Here is a 24,440-nt window from a genome sequence, read left to right on the forward strand (position 1 = left end):
ATGCATGGATCTTCCACTGAGGCCCAGTGTGCCTGAATTGGCACTCCTGGACAACTGGCCCTGTCACCTTGAACCTGGCCTCACAGCAATGATCCAAGCCTCTGGATACATGGACTTGGCTCTGCAACAAGGCACACTTAACCCGGCACCCCCAGGAGACCAGACCCTGTTGCAAAGCAATACTTCCAAATGCACAGACCAGCCACCGCAACCTGGTCCACCTCACTCAGTGCCCTGGACTATGAAACCACTAGAATGGGGATACAAAGAAATAGCGCCCAAATGAAAAAAAATCAGAAATCACCAGATAGGGAACTACATTAAATGAGGGAAGCAATTCAAAGAAATGGTTATAACTGTGCTCAAATTACTTAATGAGGACTACAAGGAACTTAGTGAGAACTACAGCATCATGAACAAAGAGGTAGAAACCATGAATAAGAATAATCTGAAATGAACAATGATATACCTGAAATAAAGAATACCCTGGGAAGAATCAGCAGTAGATTGGAAGAAGTTGAAGACCAAATCAGTGAATTAGAAGACAAGTTAGGAAAAAACAAAACAAAACAAAACAAAAACAATAAGAGTAGCAATTGGAAAAAAATGTAAACAGCCTGAGAAGAGTTTAAGGGAACTATTGGACAACATGAAATATAACATAATAACATCATCATCATAGGCATAAAAACAGAACAATATGAGCAAGCAATAGAAAATCTATTTGTAGAAATAATGACAGAACACTTCTCTAGCCTGGTGAAGGGAAAAGCCACACAAGTCGAAGAAACACAGAGAGTTCAAAATGAGATGAATGCAAAAAGACCCACTTCAAGACACATCATAATTGAAATGGCAAATGTTAAAAACAAAGAAAGAATCTTAAAGGCAGCAAGAGAGAGAAAGAAAGTTAATTCCAAGGGACCTCCCATTAGACTGACAGCTGATTTCTCAATAGAAACAAGTCAGGCCAGAAAGGAGTGGCATGAAGTATACAAAATAATGAAAAGCAAGGGATGCAATCCAAGAGTATTCTGTCCAGCAAGGCTATGATTAAAATTTGAAGGAAGGGCATAGGTTAACGCCGGAGATCGCTGCCTCAAACAACCACTTCAGAGATATAACTAAAGGACAGAACGGACATCACCCAGAACCACGGGAAGGCTGGCTGAGTGGAAATTCTACAACTAGGAGGAAAGAGAATATCATACCAAGACTCAGAGGAGGCACAGTGCTGAAGTGAAATACTCAGGTGCGGAGTGTGCGCGCGGAGCGGGCTGGTGGCGGAGGGCGCGGTTGTTGTTTTCAATCGGGAGGGAGTTTCAGACTCTGAGCTCCAGATCCGGGCGAGTCTCTGGGGACCGAGACTCAAACGGGAGAAACGGGACTGTCTGGCTTCGGTCGGAACTCGAAGGCAGCTTTCTCTCCGAGGTTTGCAGCCATTGCTGGGGCTCTGAGAGGCAGAGCCCCTGGGGAAGGAACTGAGAGTCGCCATAACTGCTTGTTCCGCCCGCCCTGTAGATCCCCGGGGACCCGCCCCGCCCAAGCCCTGCGCAGCGCCATTTGCTGGATAGCCTCAGGCAAAGGCTAGATTAGCACCGCCCTAGAGATCCAGCACAGAAGCCCTCCCACTACAGACACAGCAGACTCTCATAGCCAGTTAGCCTGGAGGTCAAATCACCCCAGTATTGCCGACATCAATCAAGGCTTAAAGGCAACAAGACTGCGGACAAAGACCACTAGGGGGTGCACCAAGAAAGCATAAAAAATGCGGAGACAAAGAAACAGGACAAAACTGTCAATGGAGGATATTGAGTTCAGAACCACACTTTTAAGGTCTCTTAAGAACTGTCTAGAAGCTGCCGATAAACTTAGTAAGGCCCTCGAAAAGACTGGTGAGACTGCCGATAAATGTAGTGAGATCCTCAAGAAATCTAATGAGACCCTCGATGTTGTGATAAAGAACCAACTAGAAATTAAGCATACACTGACTGAAATAAAGAATATTATACAGACACCCAACAGCAGACCAGAGGAGCGCAAGAATCAAGTCAAAGATTCGAAATGTGAAGAAGCAAAAAACACCCAACTGGAAAAGCAAAATGAAAAAAGAATCCGAAAATATGAAGATAGTGTAAGGAGCCTCTGGGACAGCTTCAAGCGCACCAACATCAGAATTATAGGGGTGCCAGAGGATGAGAGAGAGCAAGATATTGAAAACCTATTTAAAGAAATAATGACAGAAAACTTCCCCCACCTGGTGAAAGAAATAGACCTACAGGTCCAGGAAGTGCAGAGAACCCCAAACAAAAGGAATCCAAAGAGGACCACACCAAGACACATCATAATTAAAATGCCAAGAGCAAAAGACAAAGAGAGAATCTTAAAAGCAGCAAGAGAAAGAAACCCAGTTACCTACAAGGGAATACCCATACGACTGTCAGCTGATTTCTCAACAGAAACTTTGCAGGCCAGAAGGGAATGGCAAGAAATATTCAAAGTGATTAATACCAAGAACCTACAACCAAGATTACTTTATCCAGCAAAGCTATCATTCAGAATGGAAGGTCAGATAAAGAGCTTCACAGATAAGGAAAAGCTAAAGGAGTTCATCACCACCAAACCAATATTATATGAAATGCTGAAAGGTATCCTTTGAGAAGAGGAAGAAGAAAAAAAAAGGTAAAGATACAAATTATGAACAACAAATATGCATCTATCAACAAGTGAATCCAAGAATCAAGTGAATAAATCTGGTGATCATAATAGAATCAGGGACATAGAAAGGGAATGGACTGACTATTCTTGCGGGGGAAAGGGGTGTGGGAGATGCGGGAAGAGACTGGACAAAAATCGTGCACCTATGAAAGAGGACAGTGGGTGGGGAGTGAGGGCGGAGGGTGGGGCGGGAGCTGGGAGGAGGGGAGTTATGGGGGGAAAAAAAGAGGAACAAATGTAATAATCTGAACAATAAAGATTTAATTAAAAAAAAAAATTTGAAGGAAAAACAAAGAGCTTTTCAGACACAAAAATAAAGACTAAAGGAGTTTATTACCACCAAACCAGCACTGCAAGAAATGCTAAAGGGACTGTTGTAAGAAGAAGAAATAGAAAGAGAGGGAGGGACACACGCATAAAGAATAAAAATGGCACCAAACAAGTACCTATCAATAATAACCTTAAATCTGAAGGGCATCAATGTTGCAATCAAAGGATATAGAGTAGCTGAACGGATAAGAACTCATGACCCATATTTATGATGTCTGCAAGAAACCGACCTCAGAACAAAAAAATCACACAGAATGAAAGTGAAAGGATAAAAAAAATTTCCAAACAAATGGAAAAGAAAAAAAAATAAAAACAAGGATAGGAATACTCAGACCTGACAAAATAGACTTTAAAATGAAGGCCATAAGACGAGACAATGAATACCAATTCATAATAATAAAGGGATCAATACAACAAGAGGATATAATCCGAGGAAACATATATGGACCCAATAAAGGAGCACACAAATATATGTTTAAAAAAAAATTCTGGAGAACTTTAAGGGAGAGATTGAAAGCAATAAAATCATAGTAGGGGACTTTAATACCCCACTGAAATCACTGGATAGATGTTCTAGACAAAAAAAGATCAACAAGAAAGCAGAGTCCCTAAAGGACAAACTAGATCAAATGGATTTAATTGACATTTATACAACATTTTACCCAAAAGCTGCAGAATATACATTCTTCTCAAGGGCACATGGGACAGCCTCAAAAATAGACCACATGTCAGGACACAAACTAAGTCTCTGTGAATTCAAGAAGAATGAAATTATATCAAGCATCTTCTTGGATCACAATGGTATGAAACTAAAAATTAACTATAGCAAAACAAAACACTAAAAACAATACAAACACATGGAGGATAAATAACATTTTATTAAACAAGGAAATGGTTACCAATGAGATCATGGAAGAAATAAGAAACAAATGAAAGTTAACATACAACACCATAAAATATATGGGACATAATGAAAAGAATCTTGAGAGGGAAGTTCATGGAACTACAGGCCTGCTTCAAGAAACAAGAAAAATTACTTGTAAACTATCTAACCCTACAAATAAGAAATTAGAAAGAGAAAAACAAGAAAAGCACACAGTAAGTAGGAAGGAAATAATAAAGATCAAAGCATAAATAAATGACAGTCTAAAAAAAAAAAAATCACAAAGGTCAGTGAAACCAAGAGCTAGTTCTTTGAAAAGATAAACAATATTGATGAACCTTTAACCAAACTAATCATGAAACAGAGAGGACCCAAATAAATAAAATCAGAAATGAAAAGGGATGAAGTAACAACTGATACTACAGAAAGAAAAAGGATTGTAAGAAAATATGAAGAACAACTATATGTCAACAAGCTGGACAACCTGGACAAAATGGACAAATTCCCAGTAAAATACAATCTTCTAACACTTAACCAGGAAGAATCAGAAAGCCTGAATTGGCTGATAAAAACTGATGAAATTGAAGCAGTTATTAAAAACCAAAACAAAACAAACAAACAAAAAACTCCCAGGAAACAAAATCCCTGGTCTGGACCATTGCACATGACAATTTTACCAAACAGTTAAGGGAAAACTAATACATGTCCTCTTCAAACAATTTTCTAAAAATCAAAGAATAAGAAACACTTCTGAGCTCTTTTTATGACGCCAGAATAGCCTTAATTCCAAAACTAGATAAAGACAGTACAAAGAAAGGGAATTACAGGCCAGTATACCTGATCAACATAGATGCTAAAATCCTCAAAAAAATATTACCAAATCAAATCCAGCAATGTATTAAAAAGATCATACACCATGGCCAAGTGGACTTTATTCCAGGATGCAAGGCTGGAACAATATTTGCAAATCAACAAATGTGATACATCACATAAACAAATTGAAAGACAAAAAACATGTAATCATATCAATAGACAGAAAAAGCATTTGAGAACAACATAAACTGATGAACAAAAATAGATCCAGAGACAGAGAAGCATCGAACAGACCATCAAACCTCAGATGGAAGGCAGGTGAGGGTGGGGTGAGGGATTAAGAGATCAACCAAAGGACTTGTATGCATGCATATAAGCATAACCAATGGACATAGACACTAGGGGGGTGAGGGCATGTGCTGTGGTGGGAGTGGCCCGGGAGAGATCAATGGAGGAAAAAGGAGATATATGTAATACTTTAAACAATAAAGAATTAAAAAGAAAAAAAGAAAAAGCATCCAACAAAATCCTACACACATTTTTGATAAAAACTCTCAGCAAATTAGGAATACAGGGATCATACTTTAACACAATAAAGGCCAAACCTACGTCGAAAATCATACTCAATGGGCAAAAACTAAAACCATTTCCTCTAAAAATAGGAACAAGACAGGAATGTCCACTTTCACCACTCTATTTCAACATAGTAGTAGAAGTGCTAGCCACGGTGATAAGAAAACATGAAAGGCATCCAAATTGGAACAGAGGAAGTAAAACTCTCATTATTCTCGGATGACATGATATTGTACATAGAAAACCCTAAAAATTCCATCGAAAAACTACTAGATTTAAAAAATGAATTTGGCAATGTAGCAGGATACAAAATTAACACCCAGAAATCTATGGCATTTTTATACACCAATAATGAACTCTCAGAAAGAGAAACTAAGCAAACTCCCTTTTAGCATTGCAACAAAAACATTAAAATACTTATGAATAAACTTAATCACAGAGGTAAAAGACTTGTACTTCAAAAACCACAGGACTTTGAAAAAAGAGATAGAGGAAAATATAAACAAGTGAAAGAATATACAGTGGGGCCTTGACTTACAAGTTTAATTCATTCTGTGACAGAGCTCGTTAAGGAGTTCAACTCAAATTACTCTGTCAACTCAAAGCAAAATATCAGCCGAGAGACGACTCGTATCTCGGAAAAACTTGTTAGTCGGGACACTCGTAAGTCAAGGCCCCACTGTACTATGTTCATAGATTTGTAGACTCAACATCATTAAAATGTCCATACTACCCAAAGCAATCTATAGGTTCAGCGTAATCTCTATTAAAATACCAATGGCATATTTCACAGATGTAGAACAAATACTCCAAAAATTTATGTGTAACCAAAAAAGTCCCTGAGTAGACGTAGCAATCTTGAGAAAGAAGAACAAAATTGGAGGGATCACAATACTGGATATCTAGCTTATCTAGCTATACTACAAAGCCACTAGTTACATCAGTCTAGTATGGGCACAAGAACAGGCATATAGATCAATGGAGCCAAACAGAGACCTCAGAAATCAACCCAAACCATTATTCTCAATTAATATTTGACAAAGGGTGCAAGCATATACAATGGTGTCAAGACAGTTGCTTCAATAAATGTTGGGAGAATTGGACAGACATGCAAAACAATGAAACTAGACCACCAGCCTACACCAGACAAGAGAATGAACTCCAAATGGATAAGACTTAAATGTCAGTAGTGAAACCATAAAAATCCTAGAAGGAAAAATAGGCAACAAAAACTCTTATGTCTCTCATAGCAATATGTTTGTGGATATATCTCTTAGTGCAAACAAAACTAAGGGGAAAATAAACAAATGGGACTACATCAAAATAAAAAGCTTCTATACAGCAAAATAAACCACCAACAAAATGAAAAGAGAACCCACTACTTGGCAGAACATATTTGCCAATGATACATCTGATAAGGGGTTAATTTCCAAAATATATAAGGAACTCATGCAACTTAAAAGGAAGACAAACAATCCAATTAAAAAATGGGCAAAGTAACTAAATAGATACTTCTCCAAAGTGGACATACAGATGGCCAAGAGATATATGAAAGAAATGCTCAAAGTTACTGATCATCAGAGAGATGAAAATTAAAATGAATATGAGGTATCACCTCAAACCTGTCAGCATGGCTACCATCAACAAATCAACAAACAATAAGTGCTGGCAAGGATGTGGAGAAAGAACTATTGTACACTGCTGGTGGGAATACAGCCATTACGGAAAATGGTATGGGGTTTCCTCAAAAAATTTACTATGGATCCACCATTTGACTTGGTGATCTCACTTCTAGGAATATATACTAAGAAAACCAAATAACCAATCAGAAAGAATGTTTGTACCCCTATGTTCATAGTAGCAAAATTTACAATAGCTAAGATCTGGATACAGCCCAAGTGCCTATTAGTAAATGAGTGGATTAAAATGCTATGGTACATTTACACCATGGAATACTATGTAGCAGTAAAAAAAAAAAAAAAGATCTCTTACCCTTAGAGATAGCATGGAGAGACCTGAAGAGTATTACGCTAAGCAAAATAAACCAGTCAGAGAAAGACAAGTATAACATGATCTCACTCTTATGTGGAACCTAATGAACAAAATAAACTGATGAACAAAATAGATCTGAGACATAGAAACCCAGAACATAGTGTGGAGTCTCAGAGGGAAGGCGTGGGATGGTGGGTGGGTGGGAAGAGATCAACCAAAGAACTTGTATCCATATATGTATAACCAATGGACACAGACAATAGGGTGGTGAAGGTCTGGGGTGGAGGGAGGGGGTGGGTTATAAGTCATCAATGGGGGGAAAGGTGGACATATGTAATACTTTCAAAAATGAAATTTTAATTTAAAAAATAATAGATCCAGACATGTAGAAGCATGGAACAGTCTGTCAAATGTCAGAGGGAAGGCGGTTGTTGGTGGTTGGGAGAGAAGAGATCAACCAAAGAACTTGTATGCATGTATACATAATCCATGGACACAGACAGTATTTTGGTGAAGGCCTGGGGTTGGGGGTGGGGGCAGGCTAGAATGGGACAATGGGGGAGAAGGGTGACATATTGAATACTACAATAATAAAGATTTAATAAAAATGTAAGTTGTTAAAGCATAAAAATCCTACTAGAAAACATGGGCCCAAAAATATCAGACATCTCATATAGCAGAATTTTCACAGATATATCACCTAGGGCAAGTGAAACAAAGGGGGAAAAAACAAATGTGACTACATCAAAATAAAAATCTGTAATACGGCTGAAGAAACCAGCATCAAAATGAAAAGGGAACCCACTATATGGAAGAACATATTTGCCAATGATACATCCAATAAAGGGTTAATTTCCAAACTATATGAAATAGTCATATAACTCAACAAAAGGAAGACAAACAATCCAATTTAACAACAGGCAAAAACCTGATTAGACACTTCTCAAAGAGGACATTCAAATGGCTAAGAGACATATGAAAAATGCTTCAGTTCACTAATCATCATAGAGATGCAAATTAAAACAACAATGAGGCATAACCTTATACTTGCCAGAATGGCTACCATCAATAAATCAAACAGCAAATGCTAGTGATGATGTGGAGAAAAAAAAGAACCCTAGTACATTTCTTGTGGGAATGCAAACTGGAGCAGCCACTATGGAATGGGATTTCCATCGAAAAATTTAAAATGGCAATGCTATTTGACCCAGTGATCCCACTCTAGGAATGTATCTTAAGAATCCAGAAACTCCAGAGATGATATGAAAGAAACTAAGATGGCAGCATAGAGAAACACCAGGAAATTGCTGCCTCCCACAACAACTTCAAAAATACAACAAAAAGACAAAATGGACATCATCCAGAACTACAGGAAGGCTGGCTGAGTGGAAATTCTACAACTAGAAGGAAAGAGAAAAACACACTGAGAGCCAGAGGAGCTGCGGAAGTAAAGTGCAGAGGTACGGAGGCTCGCGGGCGCAGAAAGGGGCTGGCACCTGAGAACACAGCTGTCTTTTTGAATCAAGAGGGAGTCACAAGCTCCCAACTGCTCTGAACTCCAGTTCCGGGAAGTCTCTGGGGACCCAGGACTCATACGGGGAGAAACTGGACTGTCTGGCAGCAGGCAGAACTCTGAACTTGAGGGCAGCTTTCCCACAGAGGTGCTTGCAGCAATTATCGGGACACTGAGACACGCGGCCCCTTAGGGAAGGGCTGAGGACCAGCCATAGCTGCTTGCTCCGCCCTTTGATTCCCTGAGACCCTGCCCCACCCAGGCTGCGGCAGAGGCTTTTGCATATGAATGCCCTGGCCCTTTGCAACCTGAAAATTACCTAACAAACTGCAGCTGGGCCCCACAGACCCAGAACTTCCAAGAGATGGCCCAAGGCCCCACAGCAGCTTGCATTGCTTCACAGCTGGGCCTCATCAGGGCACCTCCAAACTCCAAAAAAGGAAGGGGAATCTGCAGTTCTCTTTGTAGCTCCTGCTGTGTAACCTCAGGCAGAGGCTAAATTAGCACCTACTTAGATCAAAGAGGCAGTGTACCTAGTGGTCAGAGGAGGGCCATCCAGATTACAACTCCTCAGATCCATAAGGGACACACTCAGGGCGCAGACTCAGTGAGCACCAAAGCCCCACTGAAGCAAGTCTTGCCCCAGAAGGGTGTCTTCAGCACAGAAATTCTCCCACTGCAGACACAGCTGATTCTCACTGCCAATTGGCCTGGAGGTCAATTCCTCCCAGTGATCCTACAACAATCAAGGCATAACTACAATAAGACTGTGCAAAAAAGCCCACAAGGGGGTACACCAAGAGTGTCCACCTCAGGTAACTGGGGAGGTTGAGCCACTGGGCCCTACAGGACACCTAGCACACAAAACCACTCTACCAACACAGGGAAGCATAAAAAATGCGGAGACAAAGAAACAGGTCACAAATGACAGAAATGGAGGAAAGAAAACGACTGGATATAGAGTTCAAGGCCACGTTTATAAGGTTTTTCAAGAATTTTATGAAAACCGCCAATAAATTTAGTGAGACCCTGGAGGATATGAAAAAAGACCAACTAGAAATTAAGCATACACTGACTGAAATAAAAAATAATATACAGACTCCCAACAGCAGACAAGAGGATCCCAAGAATCAAATCAAAGATTTGAAATATGAAGAAACAAAAAATACCCAACCGAAAAAGAAAAAAGAAAAAAGAAAAAAGATTCCAAAAATATGAAGATAGTGTAAGGAGCCTCTGGGACAACTTCAAGCGTACCAACATCAGAATTATAGGGGTACCAGAAGAAGAGAGAGGGCAAGATATTGAAAACCTATTTGAAGAAATAATGACAGAAAACTTCCCCCACCTGGTGAAAGAAATAGACTTACAAGTCCAGGAAGCACAGAGAACCCCAAACAAAAGGAATCCAAAGAGGACCACACCAAGACACATCATAATTAAAATGCCAAGAGCAAAAGACAAAGAGAGAATCTTAAAAGCAGCAAGAGAAGACAGTCAGTTACCTACAAGGGAGTACCCATACGACTGTCAGCTGATTTCTCAACAGAAACCATGCAAGCCAGAAGAGAGTGGCAAGAAATATTCAAAGTGATTAATGCCAAGAACCTACAACCAAGACTACTTTATCCAGCAAAGCTATCATTCAGAATAGAAGATCAGATAAAGAGCTTCACAGATAAGAAAAAGCTAAAGGAGTTCATCACCACCAAACCAGCATTATATGAAATGCTGAAAGGTATTCTTTGAGAAGAGGAAGAAGAAAAAGGAACTCTTACCATTTACCACAGCATGGATGGAACTGGAGAGCATTATGCTAAGTGAAATAAGCCAGTCAGAGAAGGATAAACACCACAGGATCTCACTCATTTGTGGAATATAATGAACAACATAAACTGATGAACAAGGACTGATCCAGAGATGGAGAGGCATTGATTGGACTGTCAGGCCTTGGAGGGAAGATAGGGGAGGGTGGGGGTAAGGGGGAAAGATCAACCAAAGGACTTATATGCAAGCATATAGGCCTAACCAATGGACACGGACAATGGGGGGGGGGGTAAGGGCATGAGCGGGGGGGGGGGGTGAAGAGGGTAACGTGGGGATAAGGACACATATGTAATATCTTAATCAATAAAAAATATATTTAAAAAAAGAATCCAGAAACTCCAATCAGAAAGAATATATGAATGTTTATGTTTATAGCAGTATTGCTTACATCAGCTAGTATCTGGAAATAGAGCAAGTGCCTTAAAGTAGAAGAATGGATTTTAAAAATATGGTACATTTACACAATGGAATACTATGCAGCTATGAAAAAGAAGGATCAATTACCCCTTGAGACATCATGGAGGGCCCTAGAGATGATTATGCTAAGTGAACTAAGCCAGTCAGAGATAGACAAATATCACGTGATCTCACTTATATGTGGAAACTGAAGAACACCATACCCTGATGAATAAAATAGAACCAGAGGCATGGAAACATGGAACAGACTGACAAATCTCAGTGGGAAGGTGTGAGGGGTGTAGAGGAGATTAACCAGAGGATTTATATGCATATATGCATTGGCCATGAATACAGAGAATAGTGTGGTAAAGGCCTGGGGCCCTGTGGGAACCAGATGGTGGGAGGAAAGTGGGAAAAGAGGGGGAGACATTTGTAATACTCTCAACAATAAAGATATAAAAATAGCAATTGCATAGATTTCAGCTCTAGTATGAATATTGCATAAATTTATATGGGACCAGAAATGACCCCAAATAGCCTCAATAATCTTGAGAAAGGAACAAAGTTTGAGGTATCACTTTATCTGATATCAAACTATAATACAAGGCCATAGTAATCAAAACAGAATGGTACTGACACAAGAATAAGTATATGGAACAATGGAACAGAATAGAGAGCACAATAATAAACCAACAACTTTGTGATCAATTAATGTTTGCCAAAGCAGGAAAAACATACAATGGGCTAAAGACAGCCCATTCAATAAATGATATTATGAAAATTGGACAGATACATGCAAAAAAATGTAACTAAACCACTAACTTACACCATACACAAGAATAAACTCAAAATGGATTAAACACAAGTGTGTTCTAAAACTATAAAAATCCTAGAAGAAAACATATTCAGTATAATCTCAGACATTTCTCATTGAAGTTTTTTCTGCCAATATATTTCTTTGAGCAAGGGAAGTAAAGGAAAAGATAAACAAATGGGACTTTAGCAAACTGCAAAGCCTTTGCACAGCAAAATAAACCATCAATAAAACGAAAGGGAGCCCACTGATTGGGAGAATGAATGATACATCTGATAAGGGGTTAATTTCCAAAAATATATAAGGATTTATACAATTCAACACCAAGAAGGCAAACAACTCAATTAAAAAATGGGCAAAGAACCTGAGTAGACTCTTCTCCAAAGAGGATATATAGATGGCCAATAGACATATGAAAAAAATGCTCAGTGTCACTAATCATCAGAGAGATGCAAATTAAAAATTAAAGCTATGATGAGGTATTACCTCACAACTGTCAGAATGGCTATCATTAAAATCAACAGGTGATAATGAGGATGTAGAGAAAGGGAATATTCATGTCCTGTTGGTGAGAATGCAGACTAGTGCTGCCACTGGAGGAAGCACTATGAGGTTTACTAAAAAAATTAAAAATGAAATGGCCTTTTAATCAAGCAATCCTACTTCTGGGAATATATCCACAGAAACCTGAAACACTAATGCAAAAGCATATGTGCACCCCTGTGTTCATTTCAGTGTTATTTACAATACCTAAGATCTACAAACAGCTAAAGTGACTATCAGATGAATGGATAAAAAAGCTGTGGTACATTTACACAATTGAATACTACTCAGTTGTAAAAAAAATATAAAGTAATGTAATCTTAACTTTTGGGTCAGCATAGATGGACCTGGAGAGTATTAGTCTATGTGAAGCCAGTCAGGAAAATACAAATACAATATGATCTCACTTATATGTGGAATCTAATGAACAAAATAAACTGACAAACAAAATAGAAAGAGAGGCATAGATACACGAAATAGACTGACAACTGTCAAAAGAGAGGGGTGGGGGGCTTGGTAAAAGAAGGTGAAGGTATTAACCAAAAAACTACATTATATATATTCATAAATAACCAAGACATGGAAACAACCTATGTACCTATGTGTCCTCCAAGGGTGAATAGATGAAATAAATGTGGTACATGTGTGTATATGTATATAACACCTAGACACAGACAACAGTGTGGTGATAGCCAGAGGGAAAGGTGGGGTAGATATGTAGCTTTGGGCAAAGGGGGTGGGATACTAGTAAATGGAGATGGAAAGAGACTTTGCTTTGGGTAATGGATGCATGATGCAGTATGCAGATGATGTTTTGTTGAGTTGTACACTTGAAACCTCTATGGTTTTGTGAACCAATGTCACCCCAATAAATTCAAATTATTTTAAAAACAATGAAAACACAAGACAGACTGCAAATTATTTGCAAAACACATATCTGGTAAAAGAATTGTATCCAAAATGTAGAAAGAATTCTTAAAAATGATCAACATTAAGGAAACTTATTTATCTAAAAATAAAAGACCAATAGTGGAACGGTGGACCCTTGACATCATGCATTTGTGAAAACTCATAGAACTATATAACACAAAGTGTCAGTCCTAATGTAAACTGTAGATTTTCATTAATAATAATGTTGGGCCTACAAAAAAAACATAGGGGAAATAACTGAATGGCATTGGTCTTGGCAACAAGTATTTTTTAATATGATATCAAAAACACAAGCAACAGAAACAAAAATAAACAAGTGGGACTACATTAAACTACAAAGCTTTTGCACAGCAAAAGAAACAATTAACACTATGACAATGCAACCTACAGAATAGGAAAAATGTTTGCAAACCATATATCTGATAAAGGATTAATATTCAAAATATGTAAGCAACTCATATAACTCAGTAGCAAAAACAAACAAAGCCAGTAGTCCAATTTAAAAATGGACAGGGAATCTGAATATATTTTTTCCAGAGAATTCATACAGATGGCCAACAGATACATAAAATTTGCTCAACATCACTAACCAATCAGAGAAATGCAAATCATAACCACAATGAGATATCACCTCATGTCTGTTATATAAAAAAAGACAAGAAATACAAGTGCTGGTAAGAATGTGGAAAAAAGGGAACCCTTGTTCACTGTTGATGGGGATGTAAGTTGGTGAGTTACAGTGAAAACAATATGCAAGGTCATCAAAAAATTTAAATTAGACCTGTCACCTGATCCAGCAATCCCACTTCTGAGTATATATGGAAAGAAAATGAAATCAGAAACTTAAAGAGATATCTGCACCCCCTTATATTCATTGCAGCATTATCCACAATAACCAACACAGAAACAACCTACGTGTCCTCCAGTGAATGAATAGATAAAATAAATGTGGTACCTGTGTATGCATGCAAATGCATACACATATACACAAAGAAATATTATTCAGCCATAAAAAGAAAGAAACCCTGCCTTATTGAATCATAGATGGACTTTGAAGTCATTGTTCTGTGTGAAATAAGTCAGACAATAAAACAAATACTGTATGATCTCACTTATATTTAGAATCTATAAAATGAAAACTTATAGAAACAGAAAATAAATTGGTGGTTGCCAGGAGCTGGGGTTTGGGGAAGTGGGAATATGTTGTTCAAAGGGAACAAACTTCCAGTTATAACACATAGTTCTGGGGATATAATGTACACTATGGTGACTATAGTTAACAATACTTGTTGTAGCCAGAACCGGTTTGGCTCAGTGGATAGAGCGTCGGCCTGCGGACTGAAAGGTCCCAGGTTCGATTCCGGTCAAGGGCATGTACCTTGGTTGCGGGCACATCCCCAGTAGGGGGCGTGCAGGAGGCAGCTGATCTATGTTTCTCTCTCATCGATGTTTCTGGCTCTCTATCCCTCTCCCTTCCTCTCTGTAAAAAATCAATAAAATGTATTTTTTTAAAAAATACTTGTTGTATACTTGAGAGTTGCTAACAAAGTAGTTTTTAAATGTTCTTATCACAAAAAAAGGTAATTATGTGAGGCAGTGGATGTGCTAGCTAACCTTATTGTGATAATCATTTCTCAATACATATGTCTATCAAATATCATGTTTCACACTTTAAACTTATACAGTGTTCTGTGTCAATTATATTTCAACAAAGCTAGAAAATAAAAATAAGAACAAAAACAAAACAAAAACTACTGACTTTTAGAATAAAATCAGTTCCTTCCCACTGAAGGGCCAATGGCCGATGGTGGCTTAATATGATACTACCTCCAGGATAATGGGATCAAATCATCAAACAAAGGCAAACAAAAAAGCTATAATGTTAAAATTTCAGACACTGCCCAGCAGATGAGGAAGGTATGTGAAAGCAGTAGAGAGGTCTTCCTTGCATTCTGAATCAGATGCTGTATATCTTAGCCTATTCTATTCTGAATATAGATTAAGATTAAACTTTAAGTTTAGGCCCCTGGTTCCAAGAATTCTCTATTCAAGCAGATTTTGCTTTGATAGTTGCAAACCCTCCTAATGAAAGTTGATAAATTATTGAAGTGTTCCATTTGAAATGTCATAAATATATTCCAAGTCTTCCTTGTGTTCCATGAATCATATTTTCTGTTGGTGAGTTCACTTTCTCCCTCTATTACCAATGTCACTTCCCTATTAAATACAGTTGCATTACTCTCAACTTGGCATAGAACACTTGCTTTTAGAAAAACATTTCCCTCCCCTAAACACCTACCCTGAAGTCACTAGTTTTTAACCAGGCTCTTTTGACACTTCCAGGGGGAATGGAGGAGGGAGAAAATGTTGCTTCACATTAAATGGATATTGTTGGGTTATTTGCAGCACCAACCCTGCATAATGGATTATGGTCTCTTTTTAAAAAAATTATTGATTAAGTTATTACATATGTGTCTTTATCCCCACATTACCCCCCCATCCCCCCCCCCACTCATGCTCTCACCCCCCTGTTGTCTGTGTTCATTCGTTAGGCCTATATGCTAGCATATAAGTCCTTTGGTTGATCTCTACCTTTTACCTCCACCCTCCCCTACCTTCCCTCTGAGGTTTGACGGTCTGATTAATGCTTATGGTCTCTTGGAAAGAGCTCTGAACTGAGAAGTCAAAGAATGTGAATTCTAGCCCTTGCTTTGTGACATTGGGTATGGCATTTCCCTCCAGGTCTCAGTGACTTCATCTGTAAAATGGATGATGGCAACATCCCAGATTTCTCAGTAATGCTGTGTAGATGGCAAAGCATATGTTGCTGCAGTAATCACCGCACCATTCCAAAATCTATGAAGGAATGTAAATCTTCCCTTGGTGATTTTCAGTTCCAGTTCACACTCTCTAAAATGGATGCTTTGAAATGTCTGCCCATAGTGGTCAGTGGGTAATTTGAGAAGTCCCTTGCTACTTAACTTATAACTTTTCCCTTTGATCTTTCATCTACTCTAGGTGTCAACTCTGCCCGCTCAGTTCCTCCTTCCTACCCACCACCGCAGGACCCATTAAACCAGGGCCAGTACCTGGTCCCAGATGGCATCGCTCAGTCACAGGTCTTTGAGTTCACCGAACCCAAGCGCAGCCAGTCACCATTCTGGCAAAACTTCAGCAGGTTAACCCCCTTCAAAAAATAGTACCTACAGGGAGGCAGATAATTTTAAAATAAAGTAAATAAAATTATATTTATAGATGGACCTTTTTTCGGAGAAGCACTGTTGAAATTTATAAATATATATATGGACATATACACACACAGAGAGACCCTTGAGTGTACACACACACACACACACACACACACACACACACAGAAGGACCAAAAACGTTTTCTGTTCTTTGGGGGAAGTGAAATCTATAGTTGGTAGGAAGAGGTATCAATGACTTCTAAACATTTGATCTCTTCTTAAAAGTGTTTTTTTTTGTTGTTGTTCTTCTTGCTCTATCCCCATCCCCTTTACTTTCAGAAATTGACATTTCTATTTGTTCCTTTTCTTGTTGAGATAATCTCTTTACTCCCCTGAGTGATTCATTGACTTGTCATTATTACCATAGATGTGTTTATATTGGTTTTTTTTTTTCTTTCCCAATGATACTGATGCTGATGACTTTTTAATTTAATTTAATGTGGTGGGTTTGGGAGTTTAGAATTGTTTTTCCTTTTACTTTTTACTAGGTAAAGGGAGGGTCTTCTTTCTCCTCTCCTTTAGCTGACCATCTATCTTCAAATGTTTATGCAGCCCTATAGTTGCCCCAAACAGCCTTTTCCCTGCATCTTCTGTTCTCAGTTGTGTGAGTCTGGATGTGCTCTGTTGTGCCCTGTGACATAACTACTCAATATTCCTATTGCTTTCACTGTGTTTTGGTATTGTAGAGGGATCAAAACCAAAATAAGCAAGGGCATGTCAGAGTATAATGATGCAGGAGAAGACTTCTGTTCAGGGAACATTCTGCATTTGGGCTATTTCTTCTCCTAGCACTGGGGTTTCCCATGTTGCAGCACTACTGAGTTGTGACAGTTTTGTATCTGGGATTTAGTTTCACAAATTATTCTGTTCTTCAAGATGCTTTGGTTATGGTTTTCCTTCTAAGCCTGTCCCTCTCCTAACCTAAAAGATCTGAACTGGAAGCAAACAGGCTGAAACTCTGCCTCCTGTTGGAGGGATTCAACTGCCTCCAGTACCAAATAGATTTAAGAAAGGGCTCCCCACTGCAATCAGTTTGAGGGCCCGTTCATCCCAGTTTCCATTTGCAGATTGTTTAGGCAGCATTGATAGGAGTCTATAAATGGATAAAGATAGAGTCTACCCTACCTTACCAAGATCATCATCTGTCTTTAAATTATTTACCTAGAGAAGATCCAATGCTGAACCGCAACTTCTTACAGGAAAAAAAACGGGTCGGTATGGAAATAGACAGCCTTGGCCTAAGATATGTACCTGCAGTTCCTACCATTCAAGTTATTTGAGACTTCCCTAATTATTAGCAGATTGCATGGACAATCTCCCTTTTCTTCCCCTCTTCCTATCTTTCTTCTTTTTCCTGCTCTATTGGCACCGGAAGATTGGTGGTATTGCCATAGTTAAAGCACTCTGGCACTTGAAGAAGGCTCCATTTCCAACATTGCCCCATCTCAGGACATTTGAAGCAAGTAAGGATTCCAGGGGGATTTTTCCCTATGGAGAAAGGATCTGAGACAGAAATCCCATACTTAGGCTCATTTTGGGGGCAGGATTTACACTGGGGTAAAACTAACTTCTCCAAGAAAGAGTTCCCTGTGGGTACAGGAGTACTTGCTTCTCCTCCCCACATGGCCCCTTGTGTGGATAGACGTTGAACAGCAAGAAGAATGGAGTACAAAGAAGTAAGGATTGACCTTGCTATGGAGAACTCTAGTGAGGAATCTGGAGATTGTGAGTCTGTTCAGAACCCCTTGGGAGAAGACTGCATCATGAAAGGACCTCAGCTTACTAAGCAGTACCATGGCTGCATGGGGCCCTCAGTGTAGCTGGCTTGATTGCTGCTCTATGACTCCTGACCCAGACCAGTCCTACCCAGCCTGGGAATTTTTCTTCTGTGGGAATCAAACTGCAAGTTGTTTCAGCTTCCATTCAGACTTGTGGAATGAGCCAAGGATAAGCTTGAATTGGGCAGAGGGCCAGGGCTTGGGACTGGCCACCACTGCTCAGAACATGACCCAGCTACTTAAGCACCCTTGGCAAGAAACCTGTACCTAGTGCATAAGATAAAATGGCCTCTCTGGCAAGCAGAATGTGTTTAAATAGCTGGGTAGGCCTTTCTTGAACTTACATTCTTTCTTACTTGCCCCACTACGCTTGGCACTGACATGTTTCTATGAGGTCTTGGAGCCCACCAAAAGGGGATTCTCACACAAGTCCCTGGGCCTACAATATCTCTTGGTCAAACCCCCTTGTCCCTGTGCTCCCCTAGACCTGTACCCAGAGCTCCATGATCAGGGATATTGCCTCTCGCCATCCATCTCCCATCCATCTATCTCTCATCCACCCAACCCACTGGCCTCACCAGATGCCAATGACTTGTGAAAACACCAAGAAATAAGTTTTCCCTTGGTTGTAGTGTTCCCCCAGCCTATGGCAGCAAATCAAACCAGTGGCCAGCAGCCCCATGGGGAGTCCCATTATCTGGGCTCATGGTCCAGTCCTATTCTGTGTCCTCACAGCAGTGCTATCCCTAAGAACTCTGTAAATCTTTGTTTCTGCATGGCCCTGAGCTCCCTTTTCCTCAACTCAATGAGGCCTGGATTTGCTCTTCAAAAGGCTTTGCTATTGTGTTCTATGGGCCCTGCTGTGGGATGGTCCTAACACAGAAACTCAACTCCTCTTTCTCTCTCCCTCTCCCCCATTCTCTCTATGTGTATATCTCTAATGGATTTATAAGAACAGCAACAAGAGAGTTCTAACAGTTCTAGTGTAAAGCCAAATAGTGATCTTTTAGTGCTTTGGGGATGGGGTGGGCTGGGGTGGTTGGATGGGCAACAGTGATTTTGATTACCCCTGCTGCTCTGCATTTGCCAGTTTATTTTGTTTCTCCTAATTGACTGTTTGACCCTGTCAAACAAATGTCAAAGTTGTGTGTTTAAAAAAATGTTTAACAACAAAACTATGATGTTGTAATGACACAAAGCCTTATGAAAATATTTATGGAGTTCAATAAAAGAAGTAAAAAGACACCTCAGGCATAGCTCTCGTGCCATTTTTGTGTGTATATGTGTGTGCTTGTTTCCCAATAGCAAAATAAGGGGAATTTACCTGGGGGGGGGAGGGGGCAGCTTACCCCCGCTTATTCTCAGCCTGCATCCCTGCTGTACCATTGTCAGGCAATCCATAGGCTATGACCTTTCATGTTCTTTCTGGAAGAGTTGGTCACAAGAATCAAATATGATCCTATAACGGGGCACTTCAAGTGCCCTTACTGATGGGACTGTCCTTCAGGTTACCTGACTCTTGGACCAGACTTCAAAGCCCATTCCTGACCTTGCTCCTTTTCCTTGTAGCTGTGAGTTCAGTACCTGCCTGGAACTCATGGAATCATAAAAGTTGTTTTATGGACCCAGCAAGAGACCATCTCAGTTAGGAGTCCCCTACCCCCAGTTCTTTCTTAATGCTTCCGAGTCCATCTCCTCAGAGGTAGATTCATTACCCAAAACCAGTGGAGTGACCATATTGTTTCTTTCATCATGGTGTTACCTATATATATATACATAGATGCTCCTTCCTGCCCACAGACTCCCAACTGATGTCTTATGCTGCCTAGCAAAGACACCATAGTGGATCTGTCTATTCTGGCACTGCCTCACCTGCCCTTCTTGAGAGCAGCTAAACACTGACCCTAATAAAGTACTTATTTACTGAAAGGTTTTAGGGTGTAAGCCTTGCGTGTCTAGACCTTGGGGATATCCCCATCCACCAGGATTTGGAGAAAGAGATAATTAAACCATCTCCTTCAGTAACCTTTTACCCTTTCTTTATTTCTCCTCATTTAATCTCTTTCTCTACTGCCCTCATGGGGTCTGCCATCTCGCTCCACCAAACTCAAAAGCCTCAGTTCTTATCATCCATCTTCCCCAGCTACCAGACTTGAATCTCAATTACCTACTTCAGAGCAAGAAGACTACACCTAGTCTTAGTGTTCCCTGATGACCTTATGTAGGTACTACAGTAGAGAGTGGGGAAATAAATAGTGGGGGTCTTACACTCCTGGATGCAGCTGATTCTTTCCTAAGGTACCTTAGGAAAGCACATCTTACCGCCAAAAGAATTATTTATGAAAGCTCTATATGGTCTACATGATAAATCCATATTATTTATTACCATAAAGGATGGCCTTACTAACTTACAAACTTATTTGCTAAGAGCATTTTACCTATTCCTGCCCTTAAGTTTTATTCACTGATGAGAGTTCTGCTATATTCATTGATGTAAGTGTCACTTGCCTCTCTAATTACTAAGTCTCCAAATTACTTTGCCTAATTACTAAGATTTTCCTCTTGACTGGGAGCAGAGGTGGCAATGGATTTCAAGTATCATTTTCAGAAGGCCTTCAAAAGGGGAGGGCCACAGGGCATTTACCAATTTCAAGATCATTGTGTTGAGAATGATGGCTTCTTCGACTTTCCTCAGGATTTTCTGGGAGGCTGAGTGGTCAGGAGAGATGTCTTTGTGGTGTGTCCAGATGGCCATAACTATAATGGAGAAAGGATACTCATCCCAGCTTCCAGGAAAGGCCTCTTCCCAAACAAGTCATCCCTGACCTATCTCTATCCTGGAAAGGCTCCCACCAGCTGTGATGGAGGAGGCTTATGGCTTGTCTAAATACAAGAATCCCTAGTATTTTCAATGACCTTACATATAATGGTCTCTTTTAATCTTTATGACAACCATTTAGCAATGGTGGTTGTTAACCACATTTCACACTGGAAAAGCCAGGGGCTCATTTAAAGTGACCAAAGTTACCCAGCTTGTGAGTATTCTTCAACTATTCCCCACTACCATTCAAACCGATCTCAGAGCTGATTACTCTCAGAGTGTTCCTGAGGGTGGCACAGATTGGGGTTAGGAGGGGGGGGGTGTGAAGCAAGAATATAGAATGACTTGATTCTAACATGTAAATGAGTGTAATGCCTTATATGCTCCTTGAGAGTTCTACTTCTTCAGTTTTCTAAACTAGGCCTCCAACAGATGACTGAAGCCATATGTCTCTTTGTCTCTAATATGAAGAACAAATGTCAGGAGGACCATGATCTCTGCTGTGGCCTTACTTCAGTGTTTTAGTCATGGAGGTCACCACTGTCACTTGACCCATTTAGTTTTGGGATTTCCTTCTTTATGTTGATCTGCTCACCCCTGGCTTCCTGAAGCTTCTGTTCGAACCAGGATATGGGGCTGTTAAGGTAGATCTTGCTTGCTAGGCCTTTACCTGCCAAGTCCAAATTAAAAATAGGAGACTTCTAGCATTTCCTAAAGTCCCACCACCTGCAGGACAATAATTCAGCCTGGCCATACATTGATAAGACTAGCTGGGTTTGCAATACAGTTGAAGAGGGACATTTGGAAGTAAAATTTATGTCCCCTAGAAGTACACTATTCTGGTTCCATCTCTCACATTTCTGTCTTGGACTATGACTTTCTTCTCCAACACTCATACGGAATATCATATGGACACTTTTTTGTTGTCATAAAAGAGGGATGTCACATAAGCATACCATGACCCTGTGTTTTTCAGAAGCCTCCATTCCTTCTACTTAGCTCACCAATGGACCATTTAAGATATCTTCATAGGTAAAGCTATGTCTAGCTCCACAATAGCATGCCTCCCAGTCTTGCTGCCAAACAGCTGAATTAGATTAAACCCACATATGCTGTGTATGTGACCTCAGCCAGGACTTGTGGTAGAATCACTAGGGATACAAAGATGACTAAAATAAAATATTTATTCAGAGTTTAGTGGGAACATATAAGCATATGCTATAACAGGGATGGATGGGGGGTCTGGAGGCACTCAGTGAGTGGAGTGGTTAATTATGCCTGAGGAAGATATCTGTAAGCAGTCAGGACAAGTTTGGTTGTGCTGCAGTAATAGATATTCCCAAAATCTCAATGGCCTAATTTATAAGAGTTTATTTCTTGCTCATGTAAATCCTACTGTGGGTCCTAGTAACTCTCCAGGACAGCTATTCTCCATGTGATAGTGCATAATCTGGGCTGCTTTTGACCTTGCTACATTTCCTTCTGAACACATATTTCCATAACCACCACAGCCGGAGAGAGAATCCTAGAGTGTTTAAATCAGCCAAGGAAGGAAACATAGGGAAGAGTCCAAGAAAGTACTAAGTGGGGAGCTTCAGTGGCCCTCTCCCTGTGAAGTCAGGACAGTGTTACTTTTTCAGCATTAATATGAAACAATATGCATGGAGTATTTCCAATCAGAGTAGCTCATCCAAGCTCCTAGAAATTTTATTTGGGATCCATCACTGCCTCTGTGCCTGATCTCAGTCCCCAGTCTCCTGAGGAAGTGATCTGATGCCAGATAAACTACAGCCCCCACCCTAAATCACATTGTCGGTGTAGCCAAAACCTCACCCTAAACCATTCTTATCAGATATGATATTCCAAGGGATTGGAGATTACCTCCCAGAAGCTGAGGGTAAGAGTCATATTTCTCTTAGGGCAAGCATAGATTTTTTTCTACACACATGTAGTATAAGCATGGAGCAAAGGGTGGCATGAGAAATAAAGGATGTTCCAAGTGGAGGAAATAGCATGACTAAAATCCTAGTAGATTAGGTCACACTGGGGAAAAAGCTCTGTATGTCATCAATTTGTACTCATTTATTTATTAATTCAACAAATATGTACTTGCATGCAGAACATTTCCACTATCTGGGATATAGAGGTGAATAAATTAGATACTGCTCCTACTTGTATGGTGCTTATCGAGTAGTAAATCACTTTCTAGCACAAATTCCTCGGAAACTGTATTCTTGAGATGAGAGATGTGAGTTTCCAAGCTCTGGTAGTAAACCAACTACAGTTAAAGCTTCAGCAAAACCCCTCCTAAATGTCCAGCCTCCTGGTCACCAGATTACATGCCCTCTGTTTTATGTTCAGCATTGGATAAAGTAGCCCACACTCATTTCCAACACCATACATATAGTTATACATACTTTTGCCATTTCATATGTTAACAATAGGATCAACTCAAAATCTTTTTTGTTATTAATTAATATTAGCTAGCATTGATTAATTGCTAATGTGCTAAGCTCTGTTATAGGTTCATCACTATAACTCTAAGAGGTAGGTGTGAATATTTTTCCCATTTTACTGATGAGGAAAGTGAGGGTCAGGGTCACAGAATTGGTGAGTGAGCTGGGTTTGAAACTCAGACCTGCTGTATGTGAGGTTCTTACAACATTGTACCATCCATTCCTATAGAAACATAGCACTGGAACAAACACCCAGAAACTGTTGAATATATTAGAGCTGATGATAATATTGAGGATGCAAGCTAACATATTATAACAGAGGCTTTTGGTCTTCCATCCACCTCAGCTTATAATTTTGTGGACATCAACCTGACTTTCAATATTTAGTACCCGCATCTTTGTTGGAGGGTTGTTCTCAGGCTGCCAGAACCCACTTTGCCTAGAATATAGCAGTCTAGAAGTGCCTGGGAATTACTGCCTTCCTTGTCCTGGGAGTAGCCCTTAACCAATGACAATGGGGGAGATGTATAAGTATCCTGATTCCCTTGACTCCCAAGTGTGATAATTCAAAAGTATGCAAGCTGCTGGATGGGCAAGGAGAATCAGCTGGAGTCTGGAATGCAAAACGAATATCCATACTAAGACCACAAGCAGCTGCTCAAGTGGGCTGAGCCTGGCCTATGGGAACTTCAGCTATGGCTTGGGCTTCCAAGCCAACTTGGCTCTGGTAGAGGCTCTGGCTCCTTCAGCTGCACCAACACCAGCTGCTCCAAGACCATGGTTGTGAAGAAGACTGAGAAGG

The 24,440-nt window shown here is 39.9% G+C and overlaps 1 protein-coding gene across 7 annotated transcripts in view; it reads left to right on the forward strand.

Annotated features, from left to right (window-relative positions):
• Positions 1 to 19,606, forward strand: part of ARHGEF9 (Cdc42 guanine nucleotide exchange factor 9) — a 331,502-nt gene extending 311,896 nt beyond the window's left edge. For all 7 annotated transcript variants that reach the window (XM_036305563.1, XM_036305556.1, XM_036305557.1 and 4 more), the window contains one exon: positions 16,354 to 19,606. In XM_036305563.1, the coding sequence (XP_036161456.1) occupies positions 16,354 to 16,535 (182 nt within the window). In that variant the 3' untranslated portion in view covers positions 16,536 to 19,606. The remainder of the gene's footprint in view (positions 1 to 16,353) is intronic.
• The last annotated feature ends 4,834 nt before the right edge of the window (positions 19,607 to 24,440 follow it).

The sequence above is a fragment of the Myotis myotis genome, unplaced genomic scaffold, assembly GCF_014108235.1.
Source record: "Myotis myotis isolate mMyoMyo1 unplaced genomic scaffold, mMyoMyo1.p scaffold_m19_p_4, whole genome shotgun sequence".
In the NCBI taxonomy this organism is placed as follows: Eukaryota; Metazoa; Chordata; class Mammalia; order Chiroptera; family Vespertilionidae; genus Myotis; species Myotis myotis.